This window comes from Thamnophis sirtalis, unplaced genomic scaffold (genome assembly GCF_051295495.1).
Source record: "Thamnophis sirtalis isolate CommonGarterSnake01/CBP01778 unplaced genomic scaffold, rThaSir2_p1.2 scaffold_9, whole genome shotgun sequence".
NCBI lineage: Eukaryota > Metazoa > Chordata > Lepidosauria > Squamata > Natricidae > Thamnophis > Thamnophis sirtalis.
In genome coordinates this window covers 13359574-13384872 of record NW_028261389.1, presented here as the reverse complement: position 1 = coordinate 13384872, position 25299 = coordinate 13359574, and the positions used below count along the sequence as shown (strand labels likewise).

The 25299-nt window shown below is 41.5% G+C and overlaps 1 protein-coding gene across 2 annotated transcripts in view; it reads left to right on the top strand.

Moving 5' to 3' along the window:
* Positions 1–23839, top strand: part of PTPRO (protein tyrosine phosphatase receptor type O) — a 174688-nt gene extending 150849 nt beyond the window's left edge. For both annotated transcript variants that reach the window (XM_087722843.1, XM_087722842.1), the window contains 7 exons: positions 2737–2813; positions 4615–4749; positions 8418–8540; positions 10221–10375; positions 12647–12782; positions 19057–19177; positions 23673–23839. In XM_087722843.1, coding sequence (XP_087578969.1) covers positions 2737–2813; positions 4615–4749; positions 8418–8540; positions 10221–10375; positions 12647–12782; positions 19057–19161 — 731 coding nt within the window. In that variant the 3' untranslated portion in view covers positions 19162–19177; positions 23673–23839. The remainder of the gene's footprint in view (positions 1–2736; positions 2814–4614; positions 4750–8417; positions 8541–10220; positions 10376–12646; positions 12783–19056; positions 19178–23672) is intronic.
* Positions 23840–25299: the final 1460 nt, after the last annotated feature.

The following is a 25299-nucleotide window of genomic DNA, read 5'->3' as shown; positions in this document are numbered from 1 at the left end:
GTGGGAGGTAATTGGCAGCAGGCGGTCTCTCAAATACCCAGATCCAATACCATGAAGGGCTTTATAAGTTACGACTAGCACCTTGAAGCGTATCCGGAGACTGATAGGTAACAAGTGCAGCTCGCGGAGGATAGGTGTAACGTGGGTGTACCGAGGTGCACCCACAATTGCTTGCGCGGCTGCGTTCTGGACGAGTTGAAGTCTCCGAATACTCTTTTGTTACTCTTACTTTTGTTGAACATAAAAGCATAACACTCCTGTGACTTATGTTCCTGCCAGCTTTTTATTTTTTTTTATTTTATTTTATTTACAAACATGTAAAATACACAGACACAAAACTTAGACGTACACCACATTTACACAATACAATACGAACAGGAGCTTCCTGTTCTTTCTAATAGCAATTATCAATAGATACCGCTCACCTTATATTATTTCCCCTTGTATTGTATTTCATTTGGATTTCACCATTCTTAACCCTCTTATTATACTCATAACTATTATTTTTGAGTTTTGTTGTAATCCTTCATTGATTCTTGTTTCTTTCCTCCATCCACCTATACCATTTATCCCATATCTGGTAGAATTCTTCTTCTTCTTTTCCCTGGATTTCTTTAATTAGTTTGTCCATTTCAGCACAATCTATAACCTTTCTTATTATTTCATGTTCGCTTGGAGTTAATTAGTTTTTCCATTTCTGGGCAAAGGCAATCCTTGCCGCCGTAATTTTATCTAGTATTAAATACTGGATTTCTTTTTTGTATTTCACAGACATTATTCCTAATTTTAAAAAAAAAACTTCATGTTTCCATTCTATTTTAACCCCGGTTATTGCCTCCAGCCAATTTTTGATCCTTTTCCAAAAAATTTTAGCCTCCTCACAGGTCCACCATAAATGGTAATATGTTCCATGTATTGGTTCTCATTTCCAACATTTTGGGTAGGTGTTTGTTAAGATTTTAGCTAACCTGGTTGGTGCCAGGTGCCATCTGTAAAACATTTTGTACTGGTTTTCCTTGTATGCAACTGATAGTGTCATTTTTAAGTTTGTTCCCCAAATTTTTTCCCATTTGTCTAATTCAATATTATAGCCAAAGTTCTGCGCCCATTTTATCATTCGTTCTTTCATAATTTCCTCTTCCATTTTATACTTCAGGAGAAATTTATATATTCTCCCTATCATCTTTCTATCTGAGCTTTGAATAATTTTATCCAATTTGTGTGGTTCTGTTTCGATGTCATATAATTTAGTATCATTATTGTATTTAGTTTTGATTTGGAGGTAAGTTAGCCAGTCAACTTTCATGTTCTGTTCTGCTAATTCTTCAATTGTTTTTAAGTTTCCCTGTCTATCAATTAAGTCTCTGTATCTTAGCATTTTGTTCATATCTATAAAATTTGGATGGATCGTCCTTTCTGTCGGTGATAGCCATTTCGGGATTTTCACATACTGGATTTTTTTTATTTTGAGCCAATTTTGCAATAACGCTCTTCTAATTAAATGATTTTGAAAGTATTTTTGCGTTTTATTTTTATCATCCCATAGGAATGTATGACAGCCTGTTTGCAAATCATGGCCTTCTAAGGTCAAAATTCTTTTATTCTTTTATTCTATCCAATCCTTCACCTATGTTATTGTTACTGCTGATGTGTATAATTCCCAATTTGGTAATGCTAAACCTCCCCTCTCCTTGCTGTCTTGCATTGACTTTAGTTTAATCCTTGCTTTTCGTCCCTGCCAAATGAACCCAGTGGTTATTTTATTTAATTCTTGAAAGAATGTTTTACCCGGATTAATAGTTGCGGCTTGCAACAGGAATAAGATTCTTGGTAAAATATTCATTTTAATTGTTGCTATACATCACATGAGTGATAGCTGAATATTTTTCCAATTTTTCTAAATCTTTCTTTATTTGTGTCACTAATTTATTATAATTATCATCTTTAATTGTGGAACATTTTGCCGACACCCAGATCCCCAAGTATTTCATTTTCTTAACTATTTGCATTCTAGTTGCTACTTCCAGTTCCTCTTCTTGCTTTTTGTCATGTTCTTGGTTATCATTTTTGTTTGGTCTTTATTGATCTTTAGTCCTGCCACTTCGCCATATTCTTCTAATTTTTGAATTAATTTCAGACTGGATTCTAATGGATCCTCTAGAACAAATACTAAGTCATCGGCATAGACTTGGGCCTTATATTCTTCATTTTTGAGTCTTAAACCTTTTATTCCCTGGTCCTTCCGAATTTCATTTAATAAAATTTCCAAAGTTAATATAAACAGCAAAGGAGAGAGGGGGCATCTCTGTCTGACTCCTTTTTTTATTTCAATCTTCTTTGTTAGTTCTCCATTCATCAGAACTTTGGCTGTCTGTTATAAAGTCCTTCTATCAGCTTTTTCTATATTTAAATCTAACTCATAGAATATTTTCCTTCCTTCCTTCTTCCCTCTCTCTCTCCCTCCCTCCCTGGAGTAAGGTTAGCTTAAGGTTATCAAATGGACTTTAATGTGTTCCTGGTAATCCAGAAACAAAGGGTTTTTCTGGGTGATAGTCATGAAGTACTTCCTCTCCCCTGTATATAAAAATATGAATGTATTGAAGTATCAGCTACTGAAAGTTGATTGACTCTTGATTTTTTCCCCAAATGCATTCATAAATTTTCAGAGACTCAATTCCAAAATTTGTGATATGTATTTATGTTGGATTTGTCATTGGATATGTTGTTTTTTTGCAGATGACTTCAGCCGTGTTCAGTTGGTTTCAATGAATGAAGAAGAAGGCTCTGATTACATTAATGCCAACTACATCCCTGTAAGTAACTTGGATTCAGATAAGTGAAAATACAGCTGTATTTTCATAGCTTGGGAAATACTATCCAGTCTGTACTAGCAATAGCACCTAGACTTATACACTGACACATAGTGCTTTCAGCCCTCTCTAAGTGGTTTACAGAGTTAGCATATTGCCTCCAACAATCTGAGTCCTCATTTTACTGACCTTGGAAGGATGGAAGCAGTAGCAGTTAGCAATAGCACTTCGACTTATATACCGCTTCATAGGGCTTTCAGCCCTCTCTAAGCGGTTTAAAGAGTCAGCATATTGCCCCCACAGTCTGGGTCCTCATTTTACCCACCTCGGAAGGATGGAAGGCTGAGTCAACCTTGAGCCGGTGAGATTTGAAACGCCGAACTGCAGTTAGCAGTCAGCTGAAGTGGCCTGCAGTACTGCACTCTAACCACTGCGCCACCTCGGCTCTGAAGGCTGAGACAACCTTGAGCCAGTCAGGATTGAACTCCTGGCAGTGGGCAGAATCAGCCTGCAGTGCTGCATTCTAACCACTGCACCACCACAAATCTTGTAATGTATGTAAAACAGTTACTTCTAATAGCAATTCTAGTTTACGACATGCCAATTAGTTCCAAAGTTAACAGGGTCACTTAATAGCAATAGCAGTTAGACTTATATACCGCTTCATAGGGCTTTCAGCCCTCTCTAAGCGGTTTACAGAGTCAGCATATCGCCCCCACAGTCCTCATTTCACCCACCTCGGAAGGATGGAAGGCTGAGTCAACCTTGAGCTGGTGAGATTTGAACAGCCGAACTGCAGAACTGCAGTCAGCTGAAGTAGCCTGCAGTGCTGCATTTAACCACTGCGCCACCTCGGCTCTAAAACATAAGACTTAAACATAAGAATGATGATTCTGCTTATGTTAGGGTTCCAAATAATAGATCCATTGTAAGCAAAAGCTCCAAGGCAGGTAGGTCCCTCAAATAATAGATTTATTGGAAATATCATATTGGCACATATCTGGTGAGAACTGACTCTGAAGGGTCACTCAGTTTTCACCTAATTAAAAGTGAAAGTTTCCCCCCAATCCCAAACAATCAGTCACATGGCCCAATCAAGGCAGTGTCCTCTGGTCTGGTGACATCACTCCTCCTTCCTCTGGCCAGGTGTAAGAACATCCTTGGTTCCCAAGAGAAAGTATTTTATTTTTGTTAGAGTTTGTTGCAGAAAAATCAAATCCAGAAAGCACACAGAGATAACTGATTCAGCTGGATTCATTAACTTCTTTATATACATAATAACAGATGAATAAATTTACAATGCCAATAGTAGATTCTTTCAACGTGGTAGAAGTTACAAGCAGAATACAAGCAGGAGAGAACAGTTTCATCTCAGAGTTCGGAGCAGACAGAGTAGTTTCAGTTTCAATTCTCAGCACAGACTCAGATCTGTTTAAGTTCCCATTGGCTGACTTAGTTGCTATGCCTATTCATTGGCTGACCTTGTTACCATGTCTCTCCCAGTCATGAATATTCTAACAATTTTGACCACACAGCCCCAGCTATCTCTAATCCCCCCCCATCCTTTCCCTAACTCTAGTATGGCAGCACTGAAGCTCCAAGATGGCTTCGGCCAAGCCGGCTTCACGGTTGACAGACTGCTTAAGCAACACACACAAAATATAAGGGCAGCACTTACATAAGAATTAATCATTCTGCAGATATCCTTGGGAAGAAATTATAATCTGATATGGTTTAAAATGCACCATTTATTTAGAAAGATATGCCAATAAAATAATACTGTAATAAGCCTTTTCTTTTGCAGGGTTATAACTCTCCACAAGAGTATATTGCAACACAAGGACCACTCCCTGAGACAAGGAATGACTTTTGGAAGATGGTTCTCCAGCAGAAGTCACAAATCATTGTTATGCTGACTCAGTGCAATGAGAAGAGAAGGGTATGTAGACCAAGCAGGGCATTAATAAAATAATATCTGAGGTCACTTCCTGTTCTATCATTCTAGATTCTTTCTCTTGGAACATGGAGTCTTGCTAAAATTCTACATCTAGCATTATCCATGTGGGTCCATTTAAGTCGTTTCTTGGCTACTGGGAAATGCTTGCACAGGTTCCTGCAGTCTTCTGAGCAAGATTTTGGAAGTGGTTTTAGTGCTGAGAGAGAGGGACTGGCCCAAGGTCACTCAGAAAGTTTTGTGCCTAAGGTTGTACTGGAACTCCAAGATTCTCAGTTTGACTACTACATTAAACAGGCTAACCTTCTTGCTGCCTCAGCTGTTGTTTCCTCCAACACTTTTATTGGAAGACTAGCTGATAACCCGGCATTGTCCGGGTATTTATTTATTTATGTGAACCCTGTATTAGACAGGAAAAGGAATGCATGCATACATACATACATGTACGTACATACATACATACATACATGTACGTAATACATACATACATACATGTATGTACATACATACATACATGTACGTACATACATACATACATACATACATACATGCATACATACATACCACTGGTGGGTTGCAGATGATACGCCTCGGTACGGGCGTACCGTAGCCTGCCCAGACCACCAAGCTCCCCCTGAGCTCCTTGCCAGTCTTTAAAGTCTTTGGCGCTTCCACGCACGGTGCATATAGAGCCTGCGCTCCGCTAAGCAGCTGAAGCGTCATGGAGGCTCACGGAGGCAGCACTGGACAGTAAGACGCATGCGAGCGCACTGCGCGCGTCCATGTGGACGACACCAGGCCCGTTCCAACCATACCGGTTGTAACGGGATCCAGAACCCACCACTGGTACATATATACATATGTACATATTTACATACACATACATACACATACATACACACACAGAAACACAGTGTCAAGTCAAATTAATGCTGGAACACACACATACACACACATCCCAACTTGAATCCAAAATGCACACTATCACTGTCAAAAGTACTGTGATTTGACACTATAGATATAATTCATTCCTTTTCATTTCAGTGGCCCAGGCGTTCCAGAGTTATGCTGGAACACACACCCACAGACACACACCAAGGGGTGTTAGAGGTGTCTTATGCCCCACAGTATTTGTTTCCAGAAAGAAACTCATCTGTGTACCAAATTTGGTTGAAATTGGAAATTGCTCGAGTGGTACCAGAATATTGTTGGAACACACCCACAGCCATTTACACACACACATACACACACACAGAGAGAGAGAGAGAGAGAGAGAGAGAGAGAGAGAGAGAGAGAGAGAGAGAGAGAGAGAAACACACACACACACACACACACACACTGAGACAGATTAAGTATATGTAGAAGACCAATTCATCCTTATTAGCTCTTCCTGCAACACAACTAAAGGAATTGATTGATCTCAGATACAGCTGTTCTTTTACTGTACAATCCCAAATATTTTTGGAAATAGGCTTTTAGCAAATTTACTGGGGCATTTAATCACTATAACCAGGAAATAAAGGAATTGCAACTGGAAATAAAGCTGGAGCCAGTGGATCTCCAGCAATAATGTTATATTGCTAAACTTGGAGACAATCAGTTAACATATGGGCAACCATATTTTGCACCAGCTGTAGATTTTGGAAAGTCTTCAATGGCCGCTGCATGCAGAAAGCATTACAGTAAGTTCAACTGTGAGATGAAAAAAGGCACAAATGACTGGTGCCAATACATCCCACTCCAGCGATAGCTACAATTAGCATACAAAGTCAATCTGATTGAGGTGGATTTTAATTCCTTGGGAACTAATGAATTAGGTTTGTTCCCCCTTTTTGGATGCTCACACAATAAACATCTTGCTAATCTTGACCAGTTAATCATATGGGCTAACAAGACTGAAAGAGAAATCTTAGATAGCCACTTCGCTCAGTATAGGCCAGTGGTCACTAACTGGTGGTCCGCAGAAAAATTATTTGCAATTTTTATATTGCACTGAATCAGAGATCCTCAAACTATGGTCCCTGGGCTGAATACGAGCAATGAACGTTTGTGTTGCTGCAGAGAGTCTCCCCCTTTGGGGTCTTTTTGTGTGGGTCAAAGGGGGGGAAGAAATTCAGACTTGGGGTCTGCTTCAGCCTGCTGGTGCAGGGCTTTGGGCAAAGGATGGAAGGAAGAGCTGGTGGCAAAGAGCCGGAGGGCCTTGTTCCAGTGGGACTGCATCATGGCCTGGAACTGGCTGACCATCTCAGCCTGCTGAGCCTCCAGGTGCTGGTCCCTGGCCTTGCACTCCCGCAGGTCTTTCCTCTCCTTGGAAAACCTATGCCTGTAATCCTCAGTGCGGTGCTTCTGCTGAGCCTCCTTCTTGGTCAGATCCAATTTGAACTGAGCTGTTTTGCCAACTCTTTCTCGTGGTGGCTGCTTAGCTGCAACAACTGCTTCCTTTTGGGGCCCTAAGGAACCCGGGTGGAAAGGTGAGGAGGGGCTGGCAGGGGAGTGGCGATAGAGGCCAGCGAGGCACCCCTTGACATGAGTGACATTGAGTTGGCCACACCCACCCAGTCACATGGTCACCTAGCCATGCCCACCCAGGCGGTCATTAGGCAGATTAGTGGTCCGCGGGATTTAAAATTATGAATTTAGTGGTCAGTGAGGTCCGAAGGTTTGGTGCTCCCTGGTATAGGCCACACTGAGCTAGACAGAGCAACAGGCTAATTCAGTTTAAGGCAAATGCCTTCATTTTAAACTTCCCTGTAACAAAATTTAAAAAAAAATCTTTTTCTTTGTGTGTTTGTTTGCAATTTATTTAGGTAGCTTTCAGCAATAAAATAGAGGGCAAAATGATTTAAAAATGTAAACATAACAATAGCAGAGGAATGAAACAATAACAATAAACAATGGAAGAGCAATAGTATGTAATTTAAAAGATGGGCAGAGGGGGAGCATTTCTCAAGCAGAATTTGCCCGGATACAATAAATAAGCATTGTAGTTTACGCACAACCTGAAAGGTAATTCCTTTTAAGGCACCGACAGTGCTGGTTAAGGCAGATTGAGCAGGAGTAGGAAAAACATGATTGCAAGCAGATTTGCTCATCTTTCTTTTTCTCAGTCGTACCTAATCCAAAACAGACAAGCTGCTATCCAACCCAAAAATCACCACCACAATAAAGGGGTTGCATTAGGGCAGTGATGGCGAACTTTTTCAGCACCGAGTGCCCAAACCGGAATGCATGCCAGAGCACCAGAAACCCGAAGACTAGCTGGCCGGCACATCCATGCCTATTTTTTGGCCATTTTGCAGGCCATTTTCTGGGCCATTTGCCCCCAAACAGCCTGTTTTTTGGCTGGTTTTTAGGCCGTTTTCCAGCTGTTTTCCAGACCAGCTGGCCGGCATGCATGTGTGTGCCGGAAACCATAAGAGCAGCTGCCGATGGCATAGATGTCCACAAAGGGGGCTCTGCATGCCTCCTGTGGCACACGTGCCATAGGTTTGCCATCACGGCATTAGGATCTCCTGGATAAAAGGAATGTGTTTATGTCCAGATTTCCACGTTCCTTCCTTGGAGTCTTGCATCAACTTTGATGGTTGCAAAGGAAACTCTCTTAAGAGATTTGTTTCCCTGTTGTAACCTGGCTTTGTTTTTCTCCTTTCTAGGTGAAATGTGACCATTATTGGCCTTTTGCGGAAGAGCCGGTCCTTTATGGGGACATCACAGTGGAGATGCTTTTAGAAGAAGAACAAGCCGACTGGGTGTTCAGAAACTTCAGAATCAGCTATGTAGGTCAATGTAAATGGTGTCATGCAGCTTTTAATGGGGAGGAAATCTGCTCCATTAATACCTTTCAGAACTTAATTTTTTTTGAAAATTTTATTAATTTCATATATACATTCACAATTATATGATCTCATGTTATTAATAATATGTATTTATAACAATTTTTCCCCCTACAGTTGACAATATACTTGAAATTGCTTTCTTACCATCCCATAACTCCATCTTATCTTACAACATCCCTACTTCTTCTTCCTTCCTTCCCTCCTTCCTTCCCTCCTTTCTTCTCTCCTACTCTCCTTCCCTCCTTCCTTCCCTCCCTCCTTCCCCCTTCCCTCCTTCCCTCCCCCTTTCTTCTCTCCTCCTCTCCTTCCTTTCCCCCTTCCTTTCCTCCTTCCTTCCCCCTTCCTTCTCTCCTACATTCCCTCCTTCCTTCCCTCCTTTCTTCTCTCCTTCTCTCCTTCCTTCCCTCCCTCCTTCCCTCCTTTCTTCTCTCCTTCTCTCCTTCCTTCCTTCCCTCCTTCCTTCCCTCCTTGCTTCCCTCCTTCCTTCCCTCCTTGCTTCCCTCCTTCCTTCCCCCCTTTCTTCTCTTTCTTCTCTCCTTCCTTCCTACCTCCTCTCCTTTCCCTTCTCTCCTTCCCCTTCCTCCCCTTTACCCTTCCCTTCATCCTCCCTTATCTCCCCTCTCTCCTCCTCTTACATTCCCTCCATTCCCTGACCTTGCTCTTGATTCTCCTCTGCCATATCTCTCTCGTTCTCTGACCTCTCTCGTCTCTCGCTCCTCCAGTTGGGATTCAGTTATAGTATCTTCCTTAAGTTCTTCAGAACTTAATTTTAAATCCCCTAGGCAGGTAGTTCTCGACTTACAACCATTCATTTAGCTCAAAGTTACGGTGGCACCAAAAAAGGGGACTTATGATGGGTCCTTCACTTGCAACATTGCAGTCATGTGATCAGAATTTGGACGCCTAGCAACCAGCATGTATTTATAATGGTTATAATGCCCCATGATCCAATGCCCCAATGGTTATAAGGTCACATGATCACCATTTGCACCTTCCCAGTGAGCTTCCGACAAACAAAATCAATGGGGGAAACCAGATTTGATTAATGGGCGCAGGATTCACTTAGCAACCGTGGCAAAAAGATTGTAAAAGATTGTTAAGCGAGGTACAACTCGCTTAACAATTGAAATTCTGGTCCCAATTGTGATCTTACCCCAAGGACTCTCCTTAATTTCAGGTTGCTTCTCTTCTTGATTAGTTCCCATCCATTGTTTTTTGTCCTGCCCTCTGATGCTTTGATAAATAAGTTGTCCCCTTCCTCTTTGGGGCAACCTCTCAAATACTGGGATGCTGCTATTATTCCCACCCAGTTCTTCTTTTCTCTAGACTAGCAAACCCAAATCCCGAGACCGTTCTTCATATGTTTTAGTCTCCTGACTAAAAAAAACAACACATTTATTAATTAGCCAGCAACTTTATCTAAATGAGATGGGCGGCCAACAAGTCTAATATGTAAATAAAATAAATAAATAATCTCCTTTGCACAGTAGAAAGTTAGACTGGATACTCTACTCCTGTCCAGCTCTATCCTTTAATTATTTTAACCTGTGTAAGTGAGCACGTCACTGGCGATGGGCTGATGTTATTCTGAAACCTGTGTGTTTTTTTCCTTCCACTCAGGCAGATGAAGTGCAGGATGTGATGCATTTTAATTACACCTCTTGGCCTGACCACGGTGTTCCTCCCACCAACGCAGCAGAAAGCATTTTGCACTTTGTACAGATGGTCAGGCAGCAGGCAACGAAAAGCAAGGGGCCCATGACTGTACACTGCAGGTACGTTTTTGGCCGCTGGATGTGGAAGATGTGGACATAACATACCCAGAAGAATAATGATGCGTTGCTTCCTGCGCAGTGCCAAAGATGTGTTTTTTTGGTGTGTGTGTGTGTGTGTGTGTGTGCAGTGAACGGGAATGAGAAGGGCTATATATTTTCTCTGCCACCTTAGACGTTGCATTTTGTTTGATAGAGAATTCACTGAAGTCTCCAACTTGTTAGTCAAAAGGGTCTCCCACTGACAGGCTGTTTCTGTCCCTTTTAAGATGCTTCGATTCGAGAGTTTCACTACATGCTGTATCTTGCCACCTCAGTTCTTCCTACATTACCAGTGCTTCATTTTAGGGGTGCCGTTATGTGTAGCTCCTTATTTTGGGAGAAATTGTGGACATGGCAATCTTTTCACTATGCTGAAAATCCCAGAATTTTATTTCTATATGTCTTTAGCTACTTCTGTGCTTTCAGGTTAAACTTACGTAAGTCTGTAAGCTCCATTTGAATAGAAAAATAGATTTCTGCCTCCTCCTCCTCCTCCTCCTCCTCCTCCTCCTCCTCCTCCTCCTCCTCCTCCTCCTCCTCCTTTTCCTCCTCCTGAAAATACAGTAATCCAGCACAGTCTGGTTTTTATTATTATCTTATACAGTCCATCAGTGTGTGAATATCATTTTCTCCAGTTTTATTCATTTAAATAAAACTCTTGTCATCATGAGACTCTGAAGGTCAGGTTAACTTACAAAATTCAGAAATGAAACGGTTCCTGCCCATAGACCTATAGATGAAAATATATGATCCTGTCAGGAAAGAGATTGTGTGAGAGGAAGAAACCCACTGATTCATACATGCCATGTTCGATGAAAGTCTAGTACAGTGTTTCTCAACCTTGGCGACTTTAAGTCCTGTGGACTTCAACTCCCAGAATCCCCCAGCCAGCATAGGTCTTAAAGTCACCAAGGTTGAGAAACCCTGGTCTAGTAGATCATGGATTTAACTCTAAGACTTAAATGCTGCCAAAACCCTCCTTCAGATGGTGTTGAATTGCAGTAGAACGTTGGATGAACAATGTAAAATAAAACCTACCATGGATTTGGGTACTGGTTGTCAGAATGCACTGGACTGGAGTTTATCTTTTTCTGCTCCAAATCATGCAGAAAACCATGAGGGAATTACACATGGAACAACCTACAAATTTGAAGGTCAAACCAACCAGATTTGTTCTTTTCCTCAGAAGTGATGGGAAATAGAAGAGAGGCCCAATCATCACATTCTTATAGGCATGGCCAGACCCCATCCTTAATCGTGGCACTATCAAACGAAGAGTTTTCTCCCTCTGTTGTATATTATTAGGAGAAATGCTTTAAAAATCATTAGCACTTCCGTGTTTAGGTTTTCCCAATATACACCAAAGAATACGTTGTAATAGTAACAAACATTAGATGGTGGGATATATGGTATGCTGTGATGATGGATATTTACCATATTTTTCGGAGTATAAGACGCACCCTTTTCCCCTCAAAAAAGAGGCTGGAAATCTTATACATTGAATATAGCATTTTTTGCCTTCCCCCCCCTGCCCCCTTCACCAAAATGGCCGTGTGTAGTCTTTAGGAGGCTTTCCTGGGGGCTGGTGAGGGCAGAAATGAGCAGAAAACGGACCATTTTTTGCTCAATTTTGCCCACCTCCCCAGCCCCCAGGAGCACTCTATAAGCCTCCTAAAGACTATGCATGCCCTTTTTTTGACAAAAAAATGGGCTGTTTTTTGCTCGTTTTTGGTGGCCCACCCCTCAGGAGCACTCTACAAGCCTCCTAAAGGCTATTCATGCCCTTTTTTTGCGGGGGGGGGGGAAACAGGCCCATTTTTGCAAAAAAAAAAGGGGGGTGGCATTTTGGGGAGATCTGCAGAATGCAAAAACTTTTTTTTTTAATTTACCTCTTCAAAATCTTGGTGCATCTTATACTCCTGTGTCTTATACTCCAAAAAAATATGGCATGTGTTGTTTCTCCATGTCATATAATATACCTGGGTCCATGCATAATTCTGTATTTATTTGTTTGTTTGTTTATCTTGTCATGTTTATGTTTATATTAGAGGTGGAGACCCTTTGAGAGCTTTATGCGACATAATTACATTTTAATGTATGCCAATTAGTGTACATTCAAAGTGACAATATTCTGTTCTTATGCAGTTTATAAGATTTCCCAGAACAGAATGCAATGTAACCATATCTCTCACCTCAGAAGCAATAGAGTATAACCTTATTTTTGTTTTACAGTGCTGGTGTAGGACGAACCGGGACCTTCATAGCATTAGACCGACTTTTACAACACATTCATGATCATGAATTTGTAGATATATTGGGAATGGTGTCCGATATGAGGTCTTATCGGATGTCCATGGTTCAGACAGAGGTATGACTTTTACTTATGCATGTTTCAAATAGCCAGCTTGGTTCATCTCTTCGTTTGGGGCTTCCCTTTGGTTCCTGAGAAACATATACTGTATTTTTCAGAATATAAGCCGCACCTTTCACCCCCCCACACACACAAAAAAAGAGGGTGAAAAATCTATGTGTATCTTATACACTGAATACAGCATTTTTGGGCTCCTAAAACCCCGCCGCCTTCACGAAAATGGACATGCAGAGAGGCCTGGGAGGCCTGTAAAGTGCTCCGGGGGGCTGGGGAGGGCAAAAACTAGTGAAAAATGGGCTGCTTTTTGCTCATGTTTTGCCCCCAGCCCCCAGGAGCGCTCTACAAGTCTCCTAAGGGCTATGAATGTCCCTTTTTTGGCAAAAAATGGGCCTGTTTTTGCAAAAAAGGGCCATTTGTTTGATCACCCCTCCCTCCCAGCCCCTAGGAGCACTTTGCAAGCCTCTGAAACTCTCCATGACACATTTTTCACAAAAAACGAGGCGTGCAGGGGGTTTGGGAGGCCTGCAGAGTACAAAAACTTTTTTTAAAAATTTGCCTCTGTAAAATCTTGGTGCATCTTATACTCTGGTGCATCTTATATTTTGAAAAATATGATAGGCCTTCATCTTGCAGTGGATAGACAACGGTTAGAATGATGACTAGAAAGTATAGAATATTGAAGAATATAAAAGAAGTAACTAGCATAAATGGAAAGAACTGAAACCAGGGGGAGAAGATAAAACAGCTGCGGCTACAAAGGGTGAACATCTGTGAGAGTGCAAACGTAGCATTGCCACTATCCCTTTTTTGCCTATTTATTTATTAGATTTATCCCTACTTTCATTCAGGAGTTCAAAGCAATGTACACAGAGCTCTTTCTGCCTCAACAATCTTGTGTAGTGGGTCAGGCTGAGAGAAAAGAGCCTCAATCACGCAGTGGGAAGGGATGTAGGCCTAGTCTTGGGAATTGTTGTGCCCCCCCTCCCAGCAGTCAGTGGAGCTGGCAGCAGAGCCGGACAGTGAGGAGGTTGGGGAGGAACACGGGCCAGTCCTGGAGTCTGGGGAAGGCTCTGACGAGGGCTCTGCATCGGAGGCAGAGATGTGGCCAGGGCTGCCTGACAGTTATCAGCTACTTTCAGAGTCGGAGATAAGTGGGGCAGAAGAACAACTGGAGCCTGTTCCAGATGCAGGTATGCGCAGAGCTGTCAGGAGAAGGGAACAATTAAGGAACGGGGGTTCACTCGGGAATAAAGGCACAAGTCGACACTGAATGGTCCCTCCCATGGGGAATAAATAGGAGGAAAAGGGGAGTGGTGTTTGCCGGAGACAATGAGTTCGTTTATTAGTGTGAAGATTTGCTTATCTGAGTTAGGGCCTCAAAGAGCCATTTTACAGCATTGCGACTGGAAGCTCGGGCTGGCACTTATCCAAGGACTGATAAGGTCTGTTGTTGCAGTTCACCCTTGAAAGGCTTATTGCCAGGACATTTCTGTATGTGAATACTTAGGAATTCACATTAGCCAAATAAAATAGGGTTTTTTTTTCGGGACAAGGAGTCCGCTTCATGATTTTATGAAGCCTAGGTCAGAACAGGAATGCAGACGGAAGGAGTGAACTTTTAGGAAAGATCTTTCAGTCCTAAGAAAGAGGGTAGCATGAGAAAAAAAAGCTCAATATCCCCACCTTGATTTGGTATAATAAGAGGTATAAGATGGTGCAGAAGGAAATGCTGGCAGCCTTTCAAGGTTCTGTTATTCTATCCTGCAACTATAAAAACCATGGTAGGAACCATGCCCTGTTTCTTGGTCTGTCTCAAAGGGTTAACATGCAAAGACCGTTCACAACTGAGGTGGACTTGGGCCATTCTCTGTGGGTGCATGTCAGTGATGGGTTACAACTGGTACGCCCTGGTACGGGCGTACCGGTGCCTGCCGGGAGCACCGGGTACCGTTCCGGTACGATGTTCCGGAAGGCCCACCCGCCCGCCTGCACTCCTCATAGGAATTTGAGCTCTCTGGTGCTTCCATGCACCCGCACGGAGCGCTCTGTCAAGCAGATGGAGTGTCGCGGATCAGCTGGAGCATCGCGGAGTGTTGCAGGAGGTAAGGACGCATGTGTGCGCTGCACGCATTCATGTGGAGGATGCCAGGCCCCGTTGCACCATAGCAGTTGCGACAGGATCCGGAACCCACCACTGGTGCATGTCCAGACAGACCAGAGGAGGGTTCCTATTGGTTCGGACCGGTTCGGCCAAACCAGTAGTGATTTGGCAGCCTGGGTCGCTGGAACCGGTAGCGACCCAGGCCAGCCACGCCCCTGAACTGGTTCTCCTATGGGGCCGCCATCTTGATTCTTGGTTCTGTGCATGTGCAGAACAATTGTAATTGCAGAAATTACATTTTTCTCCTTTTTTAACATTATGCACATGCGGAGACCAATTTTGGTGCAAATGCGTACATGTGCAGAGCACACGTCTGGTGTGCGCGTGAGTGAAGTGAGCACGCACACACAAAACTTTTGTGTGCACCGAATTGGCAGTAATGCCAGGAACAACCCACCCCCCGAGACAGACATACAGTTCAGACACACTGAGTCTACAACCAGCTCCTGGATATGCTGTTTTTTTATGTGCAGTTCTTTTCATGTATTAATTTCGGAGGGAGAATTCAAGGAGGAGAATTCAAACATGACTCCCCACCACCACCAAACTGCAATCTGAGATGGTACAGTCCATCAGCAATTTTACATTGCTATTTGCATCGTAATCCAAGTGGTTTTTTTTAAAATAGCAATAGCAATAGCAGTTAGACTTACATACCGCTTCATAGGGCTTTCAGCCCTCTCTAAGTGGTTTACAGAGTCAGCATATTGCCCCCAACAACAATCCGGGTCCTCATTTTACCCACCTCGGAAGGATGGAAGGCTGAGTCAACCCTGAGCCGGTGAGATTTGAACAGCCAAACTGCAGAACTGCAGTCAGCTGAAGTAGCCTGCAGTGCTGCGTTTAACCACTGCGCCACTTCGACTCTTTAAAGAAATAATTGTACTACCATTTTTAAAATAGAAATACAGAGGTAACAATATACAGAAAGTCTAAGTACAAATTAATTTTTGTTTAGTTACAAAACCATCAAGCATAAAAAACAGTCACACAAACAAATAGGAAAAAAACAGTAAACAGGAACATACTAAATTGATATATATCTGTTAAAATATTCATAACACTTTAAGTTAGCCATAAAATTATTCATTCTTGTAAAAAGTTACAAAAACTAAAGCAGAAGGAAATTTATTGTGTTGTTTTTTTTTGATTACTAGAAAAAAGCCTTTTTCAAAAAAAGGGAAGCTTTCCTTAAATCCAGTATTTCATGTGGGATAATAATACTTTTCCACTTCTGCAAAAATAATTCTCTTGGCTGTTCCTTATTATGCATTCCAAGTCATTGTTACAACCTTGAAGGTCAGGTCTGATGCTGGTCCCTTTAGATATTTTCATTTTCCATTTGCTTGTTGAGTTGCTTTCGATTAACCTTTCTTCCAAAATATCCACGGATGAGATATTGCCAACTTTTGTAAGGATGCTAAAATCCTGCTGTTTGCCAGCTGGTCAAACCTCCTGTTCCTCTGGCAAAACCATGTTATGTCTTGCCTCCTTCTCTTCTTACACACAACCACAGTAGGGTGCTGTCATGCTTCAGCAAATCAGGTCTGGCTTATTGAATGCCCCAAATGTGTGGCAGCTTGAAACCCCAAAGAGCAGGATACAATGTGTTTGATTGCTAGGATCGGAATAGTAGAAGAAGAGTTATGGTGGAGTTGGAAAGGGATTTAAAAACATGCTTTATCACAGCTTACAATTTGGGAAGTTGTATTCCCAACACTAGGATGTGCAGGTTTACTGTTCCTGAGTTTTGTTTTTTTGGATAACCCTTTTGTTTCATGCCCTATTGAATTTGTCTCACATTCCAGCAACAATTCCAAGTCAGTTATTTCCCAGTGTGACAGCTCAATTGCAACGCAGGCAACACAGCCGGTTAGTGCCAGATCACCATTCAGATTTGGGCTGCAAATATGCAGAACCACCAAGTGATGGCAGTAAAGGGGTAACGTATTTCTTGGCTGCCACCTGCTGGTCATCTGCATTTTTCTAGTCGAGATATGATAGTTCTAGATCTAGAATAGCACAAAATGGGAAAAGGTGACAGCCAACCTTTTGGGTACCAGGGATCAATTCCATGGAAAGAGATTTTTCCGTGGACTGGACGGGGCATGATTTCATGTGCTGCCTGCATCCCGCAGCTGAGGCTCTGCTTGTTTGCGGGGCCCTGTTGCTGGCATGGCACGGACTGGTGTCAGTCAGAGGTGGGTTCCTACTAGTTCGCACCAGTTTGGTAGAACCGGTTCGTCAAATCTACCGAACCGGTTAGAAGAGGTTCCACCAGCGGACCCGGAAAGCAGGCCACACCTACAGAAGAGGTTCCAAAAAATTTTGAAACACACCACTGACACACACACATACACACACACACAAACACACACTCACACAGAAAGAGAAAGGAAGAAAGAAAGAAAGAAAGAAAGTGAGAGAGAGATGAAATAAAAAAGGAAAAAGGGACAGAGAGACAAAAGGAAGGAAAGAGAGAGAGAGAGAGAGAACACATGGCCGGCAAGCCACTCCCACCAGGTCACATGGCCGGCAAGCCACTCCCACAAATGAGGCCACACCCACAGAGTAGGTTCGAAAATTTTTTGAAACCTACCACTGTGTCAGTCCACAGACTGTGGGTTGGAGACCCCTGTTCTAACTTCTTCATCCATTTATTCATGCATATAGTGCATGCATTCCCATATCCGGAACAAGCTGTGAAAACGCATCTGTTTGGCCGCTAGATGTCACTTTTCCTTTTTGGAGCAAATTTAAAGGAGCTCTTCTGAATTCATTTCAATATAAACCTGCAAAGCATACATCATTCTTTTTCCACCTGGTTTCAGGTTTCTTTATACAGTGGGAAATTAATCCTCCTGGTTCATCACGTGGCCCATAAGCCTCCTTGAGGAAACAGAAGCAAATGTTGTAAGCTCACGAACAGTAGATGGGCACTTTGAAGGATGTTTTTTTTTTGAAGTTCCCCCAAAACTGTAATACCTAAATGGTCCTGCAAATCTTGCAATGCTGGCTGGAGTATTCTGGGAGTTGAAGTCTACCCAGGGGTGAAATCTACTTACCTTAGCTATCGGTTTGCAAATGTGAGCATGTGCACATGCAAAGAGCATCAAAAACAGACATGATGATGTCCAGGCGGGTGGACAGAGCCTGCTCTTGATCTTGCTTAATGTCAGGCATGCCTCCCTCAATAACCAAGAAAGAAAACTCCTAACTCCATTGTTTGTGGAATTAAAAAATACTTTTACTGGTTATGAAAAGTCAGCAGCGAAAGTAAGGCAAGATCTGAGCCAGGAAGGCACGAACAAATACATAATCAAATGATAACCCAGCCCCCTCCCTCCAACAACCCCACCCCAGTGTCCAATCTGCAACTCCCTTAGATGTCATGTGGGGTGCATCTCCAAAAGGCATCCTCATGTTGGTATGCAGGACAGTTGGCCTTGACCAAGTCCAAACATCAGCCACCAGCATGCGCAGAAGATGGCGAGAAGAAAACTCCCTTTTTCACATCACCTCCTGCGCCATCCCAAACAGCAATACCTCCATCCTCCCCGTTTCTTATGGCAGCCTATCATAAGTAAGCGAAGCAGAAGCGGACAACGCCTGCAAAGTTAATTAAACAGCGAGGGGGAGGCGGGATCTGCTGTGCCACACGATTTAAGATTAGCTACAAAGCTAATATAAATCGTGCGTCACAGCTGATCGTCGGAAATACCGGTTCACCAGAACTGGTAGCATATATTTTTTTACTACCGGTTCGAGCGAACTGGTAGCATTTCACCTGAGTCAACCTATGTTTAAATGGCTATGGTTGGGAAATGCTGGTTGACAAAAAAAAATTAAAGAGATCAGAGCATTAATGAAATGATAAAAGTCATGTTCCTATCTGAATTCTGGAGGGAATAAAGCCAATACTTTTTTGGCTTTGTTTTTGTTTCTGGTGCTGACAATTCTAGGAAAACAGATGTAAAATCTTGTAATAAAGTAATAAAATCTTGTAATAAAGCTGGCTAAAGGACAGCGGCCCAAACGGATTGGGAAGCAGGGGACCTATCATAAATATATATGGGTGACTGGAGGTCTTTTGGTTCTCTCTCTCTACAGGAACAATACATTTTTATTCACCAGTGTGTGCAACTGATGTGGCTAAAGAAGAAACAGCAGTTTTGCATTAGCGATGTCATATATGAGAATGTCAGCAAGTCATAATTCCAGGTCACAGGTGGTAAGTTGAGAACCTTTACCTGGCTGGTTGTCTTCCCATGGGCTCATGCGTGTTGCTTAGGCAAAGCCATAAATATTACCGTGAGGTCTTTATATACTGTTCTGGGCTTGTGGAGTAAAGCTCCATAAACTAACCTTAGCTACAGGCTGCCCTTCACAGAATAACAGAGTTGGAAGGAATCTTGAAGGTCATCTAGTCCAACCCCCTTCGTGAGCAAGAAACCCTATACCATTTCAGACAAATAAATGTCCAGTCTCTTCTTAAAAGTCTCCAGTGAGACTTCTGAACAACTTCTGAAGGCAAGCCGTCCCACTGGTTAATTGTCCTCACTGTTAGGAAGTTTCTCCTTAATTCTAGGTTGCATCTCTTCTTCTTTTTATTTTATTAATTTTTTTATTTTATTTTAATGCAAACAGTCCATCTTCCATTAAACAGTGTGTCATCTGGGTACAAATGTTTTGTGCAACAATGATTAGAATTTACAATCACATTCATTATTTAATCTATTCTTAGCTCAATACCAATCTCTTAAATATCTAATACTATAACAATCCTCTCCTTGATTTGTTTAACTCTATTAATACATTTTCTATATTTTATTCATCTACTTTTATTTCTAATTCTTATATTTATTCTCTAACCCTCGATAAAATGATTCCCATATGGTATAATAATCAGTTTGTTCTTTCTCTTTAATTGCCAGTGTTAATCTGTTCATTTCTGCACATTCTAATATTTTCCTAATCACATTCTCCTCTGTGGGAATCTCTTCACTTTCCCAGTTTTGTGCAAATACAATTCTGGCTGCGGTTATTGCATGGATAATCATATATACATTTTCTTTTCCAGTTTTGTGCAAATACAATCCTAGCTGCAGTTATTGCATGGATAATCATATATACATTTTCTTTTCCAGTTTTGTGCAAATACAATTCTAGCTGTGGTTATTGCATGGATAATCATATATACATTTTCTTTGCTATAATTTTCTGGTAAAATCTCCAACTGGACTATTTCAGATTTCAAGTCACTATGTTGTTGTATCATCTTTTCCAACCACCTAGTATTTTTGACTTCTACACATGTCCACCACATATGATACTACGAGCCACGTGTCTGATGACATTTCCAACATTTAACGGATTGATTTTTAAATATCTTTGCCAATCTTGCCAGTGGCAGATGCCATCTATAAAACAACTTCTACAAAAGGTTGCTTCTCTCCTTGATTAGTTTCCATCCGTTGCTTTTTGTCCTGCCCTCAGGTGCCTTGGAGAATAGTTTGACTCCCTCTTCTTTGTGGCAACCCCTGAGATATTGGAACACAGCTATCATGTCACCCCTAGTCCTTCTTTTCATTAAACTAGACATACCCAGTTCCTGCCGCCGTTCTTCATATGTTTTAGCCTCCAGCCCCCTAATCACCTTTGTTGCTTTTTTTCTGCCCTCTTTTCAGAGTTTCTACTTTTTTTAAAAAAATGATCAAAATTGGATGCAGTATTCTAAGTGTGGTCTTATTAAAGTTTATAAAGCAGTACTAATACTTCACAGATCTTGCTTTTTTCCTTCTGTTAATGCAGCCTACGATTGCATTGCCTTTTTTGGCTGCTGCCACACACTGCTATGCCTAGCAGAGACCAGAAACCTGCATCAAGGCAGCCTGCTTCACTCCATTTCCCACCACCAAAAAAAAGCAATATACAATGATATACTTATATTATTACATTTCTTAGGGGCAAAACAGCTAATCTATTAAACATCTTCCAGTAAGTGAGAGAAAACATTTGCACAGCAACAGCAGTGAACATTGCTAAAAAAGGAAAGTGTTAACACAGTACATTGTTGATTTGCATTTGTTAATGAGCAGCCAAATTAACCACAAAGCAATTTCCTGAAATGTTTAAGGACCATTAAAAAGCTCTGGGTGCTGAAAGATCTACCAGAGATGGCTCCTTTCCATGATAGTCACCACCAGAGGGAGCCATAGGATGGACAAGCATATAAGGGTCCACCCAAATGGACTTTCATTCAGTTGTGAGTTAAAGAGCTTAAGCTTCTCTTGTGTTATTTGTTTATATCTGCTTTCTATCCAAGAAAGGTACTCTAAGTAGTTTGAAAGTCAATTCAAAACCAACAGGATATTATAATATGAAGAGAAGAGTAGAGAGTAGAGTAGAGAGCAGAGCAGAGAGTAGAGCAGAGCAGAATAGCAGAGTTGGAAGGGACCTTGGAGGTCTTCTAGTCCAACCCCCTGCTTAGGCAAGAAACTCTACACCACTTCAGACAAATGGTTATCCAACATTGGAGCATTCACAACTTCTGGAGGCAAGTTGTTCCTCTGATTAATTGTTCTGACTGGCAGGAAATTTCTCCTTAGCTCTAAGTTGTTTCTCTCCTTGATTAGTTTCCACCCATTCTTGTCCTGCTTTCAAGTGCTTTGGAGGATAGTTTGACTCCCTCTTCTTTGTGGCAGCCCCTGAGATATTGGAACACTGCTATCATGTCTCCCCTAGTCCTTCTTTTCATTAAACTAGACATACCCAGTTCCTGCAACCATTCTTCATGTTTTATCCTCCAGTTCCCTAATCATCTTGGTTGCTCTTCTCGCACTCTTTCTAGAGTCTTCACATCTTTTTTACATCGTGGTGACCAGAACTGGATGCAGTATTCCAAGTGTGGCCTTACCAAGGCATTATAAAGTGGTATTAACACTTCACATGGTCTTGATTCTATCCCTCTGTTTATGCAGCCTAGAACTGTGTTGGCTTTTTTGGCCTACATACCTACATATGAAATAAATAAATACTTCCCAAAGGCCAGGTTGGAAAGTTACAAGTTAATCCTGTTTCTTTAAAATGGTGGAAAAGGGATCCCATCCAATTTTCTTGCCTATTCATCTTGTATCCATCGATTGATTGATGGGACGTGTATCCTTCATTTCATTCAAGAACTCAAAGTGGTATACATGCACGATATATGTTGTAGAGCGCCAATTAGAATTATTGAAGCTTCCAGTTAAGATACTGACAAATTTGAAGCTTGCAAGGCTCAAGTTTATTTGATTTTTCCCCCCAACAAAAGGATTTAAGTAGCTGAAAATGATTAACATGGGGATCAATATAAAAAGTAAATTAAATATGAAACCAATCCAGTGCTTTTAGTTCCCTCTTGAAAGGGAGAAACTGCATAGTGGTTGGTTGATGGATTGATTTTGACTGATTGATTCCACAGAGACCCCTGCAAAATACATTTGCAAAGTGAGATGCTCCTTATTCTGAATTTTGCTTGGTCTCCTGCCTGATCCTTTGTCCTAAAAGTCATTCAGCTTTTCAGGGCTACTGAAAGTGATTGAACCCCAGGGCTGTTTTGTCTCCTAAAGACTTGTATGTTTCTGCAAAATGAAAACAAATTAAAAAGAGAGGGATCCACTCAGAAAGCATTCGGTGTCAAATTAATGGCAATAAAAAACACATGGTATGGTGCAATAATTCATATAAATATAACTAATCTAATCATACAAGACAATGCAGTCAGTGAAGACAAAGAATGGGAGAATAAAGGATGTAACTAGATCAGGTTATGCAAAGATGGGCATAGGTAGCTTGAGAGTATGTAATATGCAAATAGGTTTGTGTGTTTAAAAGATTAAAATCTGACTGTTGCAACATTCAGAATCAGAGCTTTCTTCTATATTTGTAAAACTCTAGCAGCAACAGGATTGCTGAGTAAAAATTTACTTTAAGGGAAAAAAGAATATATGTAAAAGCCTCTATGTGCAGCATTCATACATTTTGACTACATCAAAGGATACTTTGGGTTCAAGACTCTTTTACAAAAGTGTTGGTTTATTTAAGGCAATGTTTGACAATCTTGGCAAGTTAAATGTGTGTGGACTTCAATTCCCAGAATTCCCTAGACAGTATGCCCTGTCTGGGGAATTCTGGGAATTCAAATCCACACCTTCTTTAAGTTGACACGGTTGAGAAATACTGATTTTAGGAGTGAATCTGCTAAAATATAACTAATCAGCTGAGAACGTTTTCACCGAATTGTATCATTGTTTAATAACAACAGGTTGGTGAACTATCAATATTAAGAGGGGTAGAGAGGGTGGGAGAGAGGATTGGAGGCAGGAGGAGAAGGAAGGGAGGGAAGGTATTGGAAGAGAGGAGTGCTAGAGGGGGAGGGGAAGTAGGTAGAGGGGAATGTCGGAAGGAAGAATGAAAGTTGGAGGGAGGTGAAAGAAAGGGTGTATGGAGGGTCGAAGAGGTACATTGGGTTTGTATTTTGGGGGGTATTGTTTATAAAAGCGAGGGCTGTGTTTATTATTCAATGTTATATGCCCCGGTTATGCACAGTATACATGTGATGGTATGGAATGAAATGGAAATAAATGTATTTTCACAAATATTAAGAGTTATTAAGGTATTGCTGTTCTTCCAAAGGGGACCAAATTATTACTATTATTTCATATTTTTCTTTCTCTTTCTTGCAGATGAAGCTGTAAAAAGCTGCATCCATCTTCCTCGGCTTCAGATTTTAATTCTCTCCCCCTTCTTTTTGGTTTTCGTTAACTGCTTTCCGATTTGCCATGGACAAGAGCTGCTTTGCAGTACGTGGACAAATGAAAAAAAAAATGTATATTTTACATCCAGAAGTTCTGGGGAAACATAGCCTTAAGGAACCTGCAGTGTCTTGTTTGGACTCTTGATCAATTTTTTTAAAGTTAATAACAGGACCAAACTCAACTCGGGGTGGCACCTCAAAGGGACAATCTAATAATGTGCATAAATGTAACATGTTCCGGATCATTTTCTGTTGTTCTGAAACAATTTTTTTCCCCCATATGTTTTAACTTAATGCGCAGGTTAAACTTAGAAGGTTACCGAATGTGCAATATTCCAGATTCAGTCCAAACTGCTGCGGGCTTTCTCCATGTACGTGGATGGAGCAACATGGATTCTTATTAAACACAGGAACAGACAGGGTTAGCATTGAGATATTAACTCATTAGCAAGCAAGGAAGATTGTAGAAGCTGGAAGAAAAGCGGAAACATTGCTACCGACACAACATCCTCAGCAGGACTCCCCTGCAAGGAGATTCAAGAAAAGAGTACACCCTTTAAAACTGGCCTGGTCCAAAGTTGGAGGAGCAGATTTCAAGCATTAACTGCAACTTCTTAAATGGCTAAAGGTCATTGTTGTCTTTTCATGGAGATTTGGGCAGCCCTGAATCAAAGTGTTCTTTTGCCTATACTGCCAAGTGGGGAAGAGAAATTCCCGTGCACTTAAGATTCAGAGTGGAACTATGGATAACCACAAGGTGCTATGCTAGATAGGATTCACTTGAGGGATGAGCACCAGGGGTGTACTGATTTTTAGTTGTCTTTGCTCCATAGACTTTTTCCATTTGTTTGGTTCTGTTCACTTCTGTGTAAAAAAGAAGAAGAAGAAGAAAAATACGATGCTTGTCATTTGGGGTAGAGAGAAAAAAATGCCATGCAGGATGCAACTTAATGGTGCCAACACGCTGGAAAAAAAATGTCAAAAGGATACTAACAAGGATTTCTTTTGGCATGCTTGATGCATGCAAACGATGGCCTCGTTCAAGAGTTACGACCAATTGCCAGGCTTCAGTTTATTGCAGGGCATAAATTTTTCTCCTGGGAAAAAAGTTAGTGTGACTAGCTCTGGGGTTCGCCCTCCCCCCCTTTTCCTTTGGTTTGTGTATCGATTCCATGTGTCGTTTTGTTGTGATATGAATGCTATCAGCGAAGGCATTGGTGATGTTTTTGATGTGACCTTCGGCTTTCTGCTTTTTGGTTTAACTTCCATTTCATTGAAAACTTCTAAAACGAGTACTGAGTCGACAGGAAAAGAACATTAAACATGCCAAGAAGGGATGTGCTGAATTTATATGACAGAAGCCAATTTATACGGTGTGCTGTTTTCCGGGCGTCTTGTTAAAGCATTGGATGAGGATGGAAGCGACTGGACTTAAAATCCCCATTTACCCATGAAACATTCGGAATTTAGTTGCACAAGATGAGCCACTATAGCAATAGCAATAGCAATAGCAGTTCGATTTATATACCGCTTCATAGGGCTTTCAGCCCTCTCTA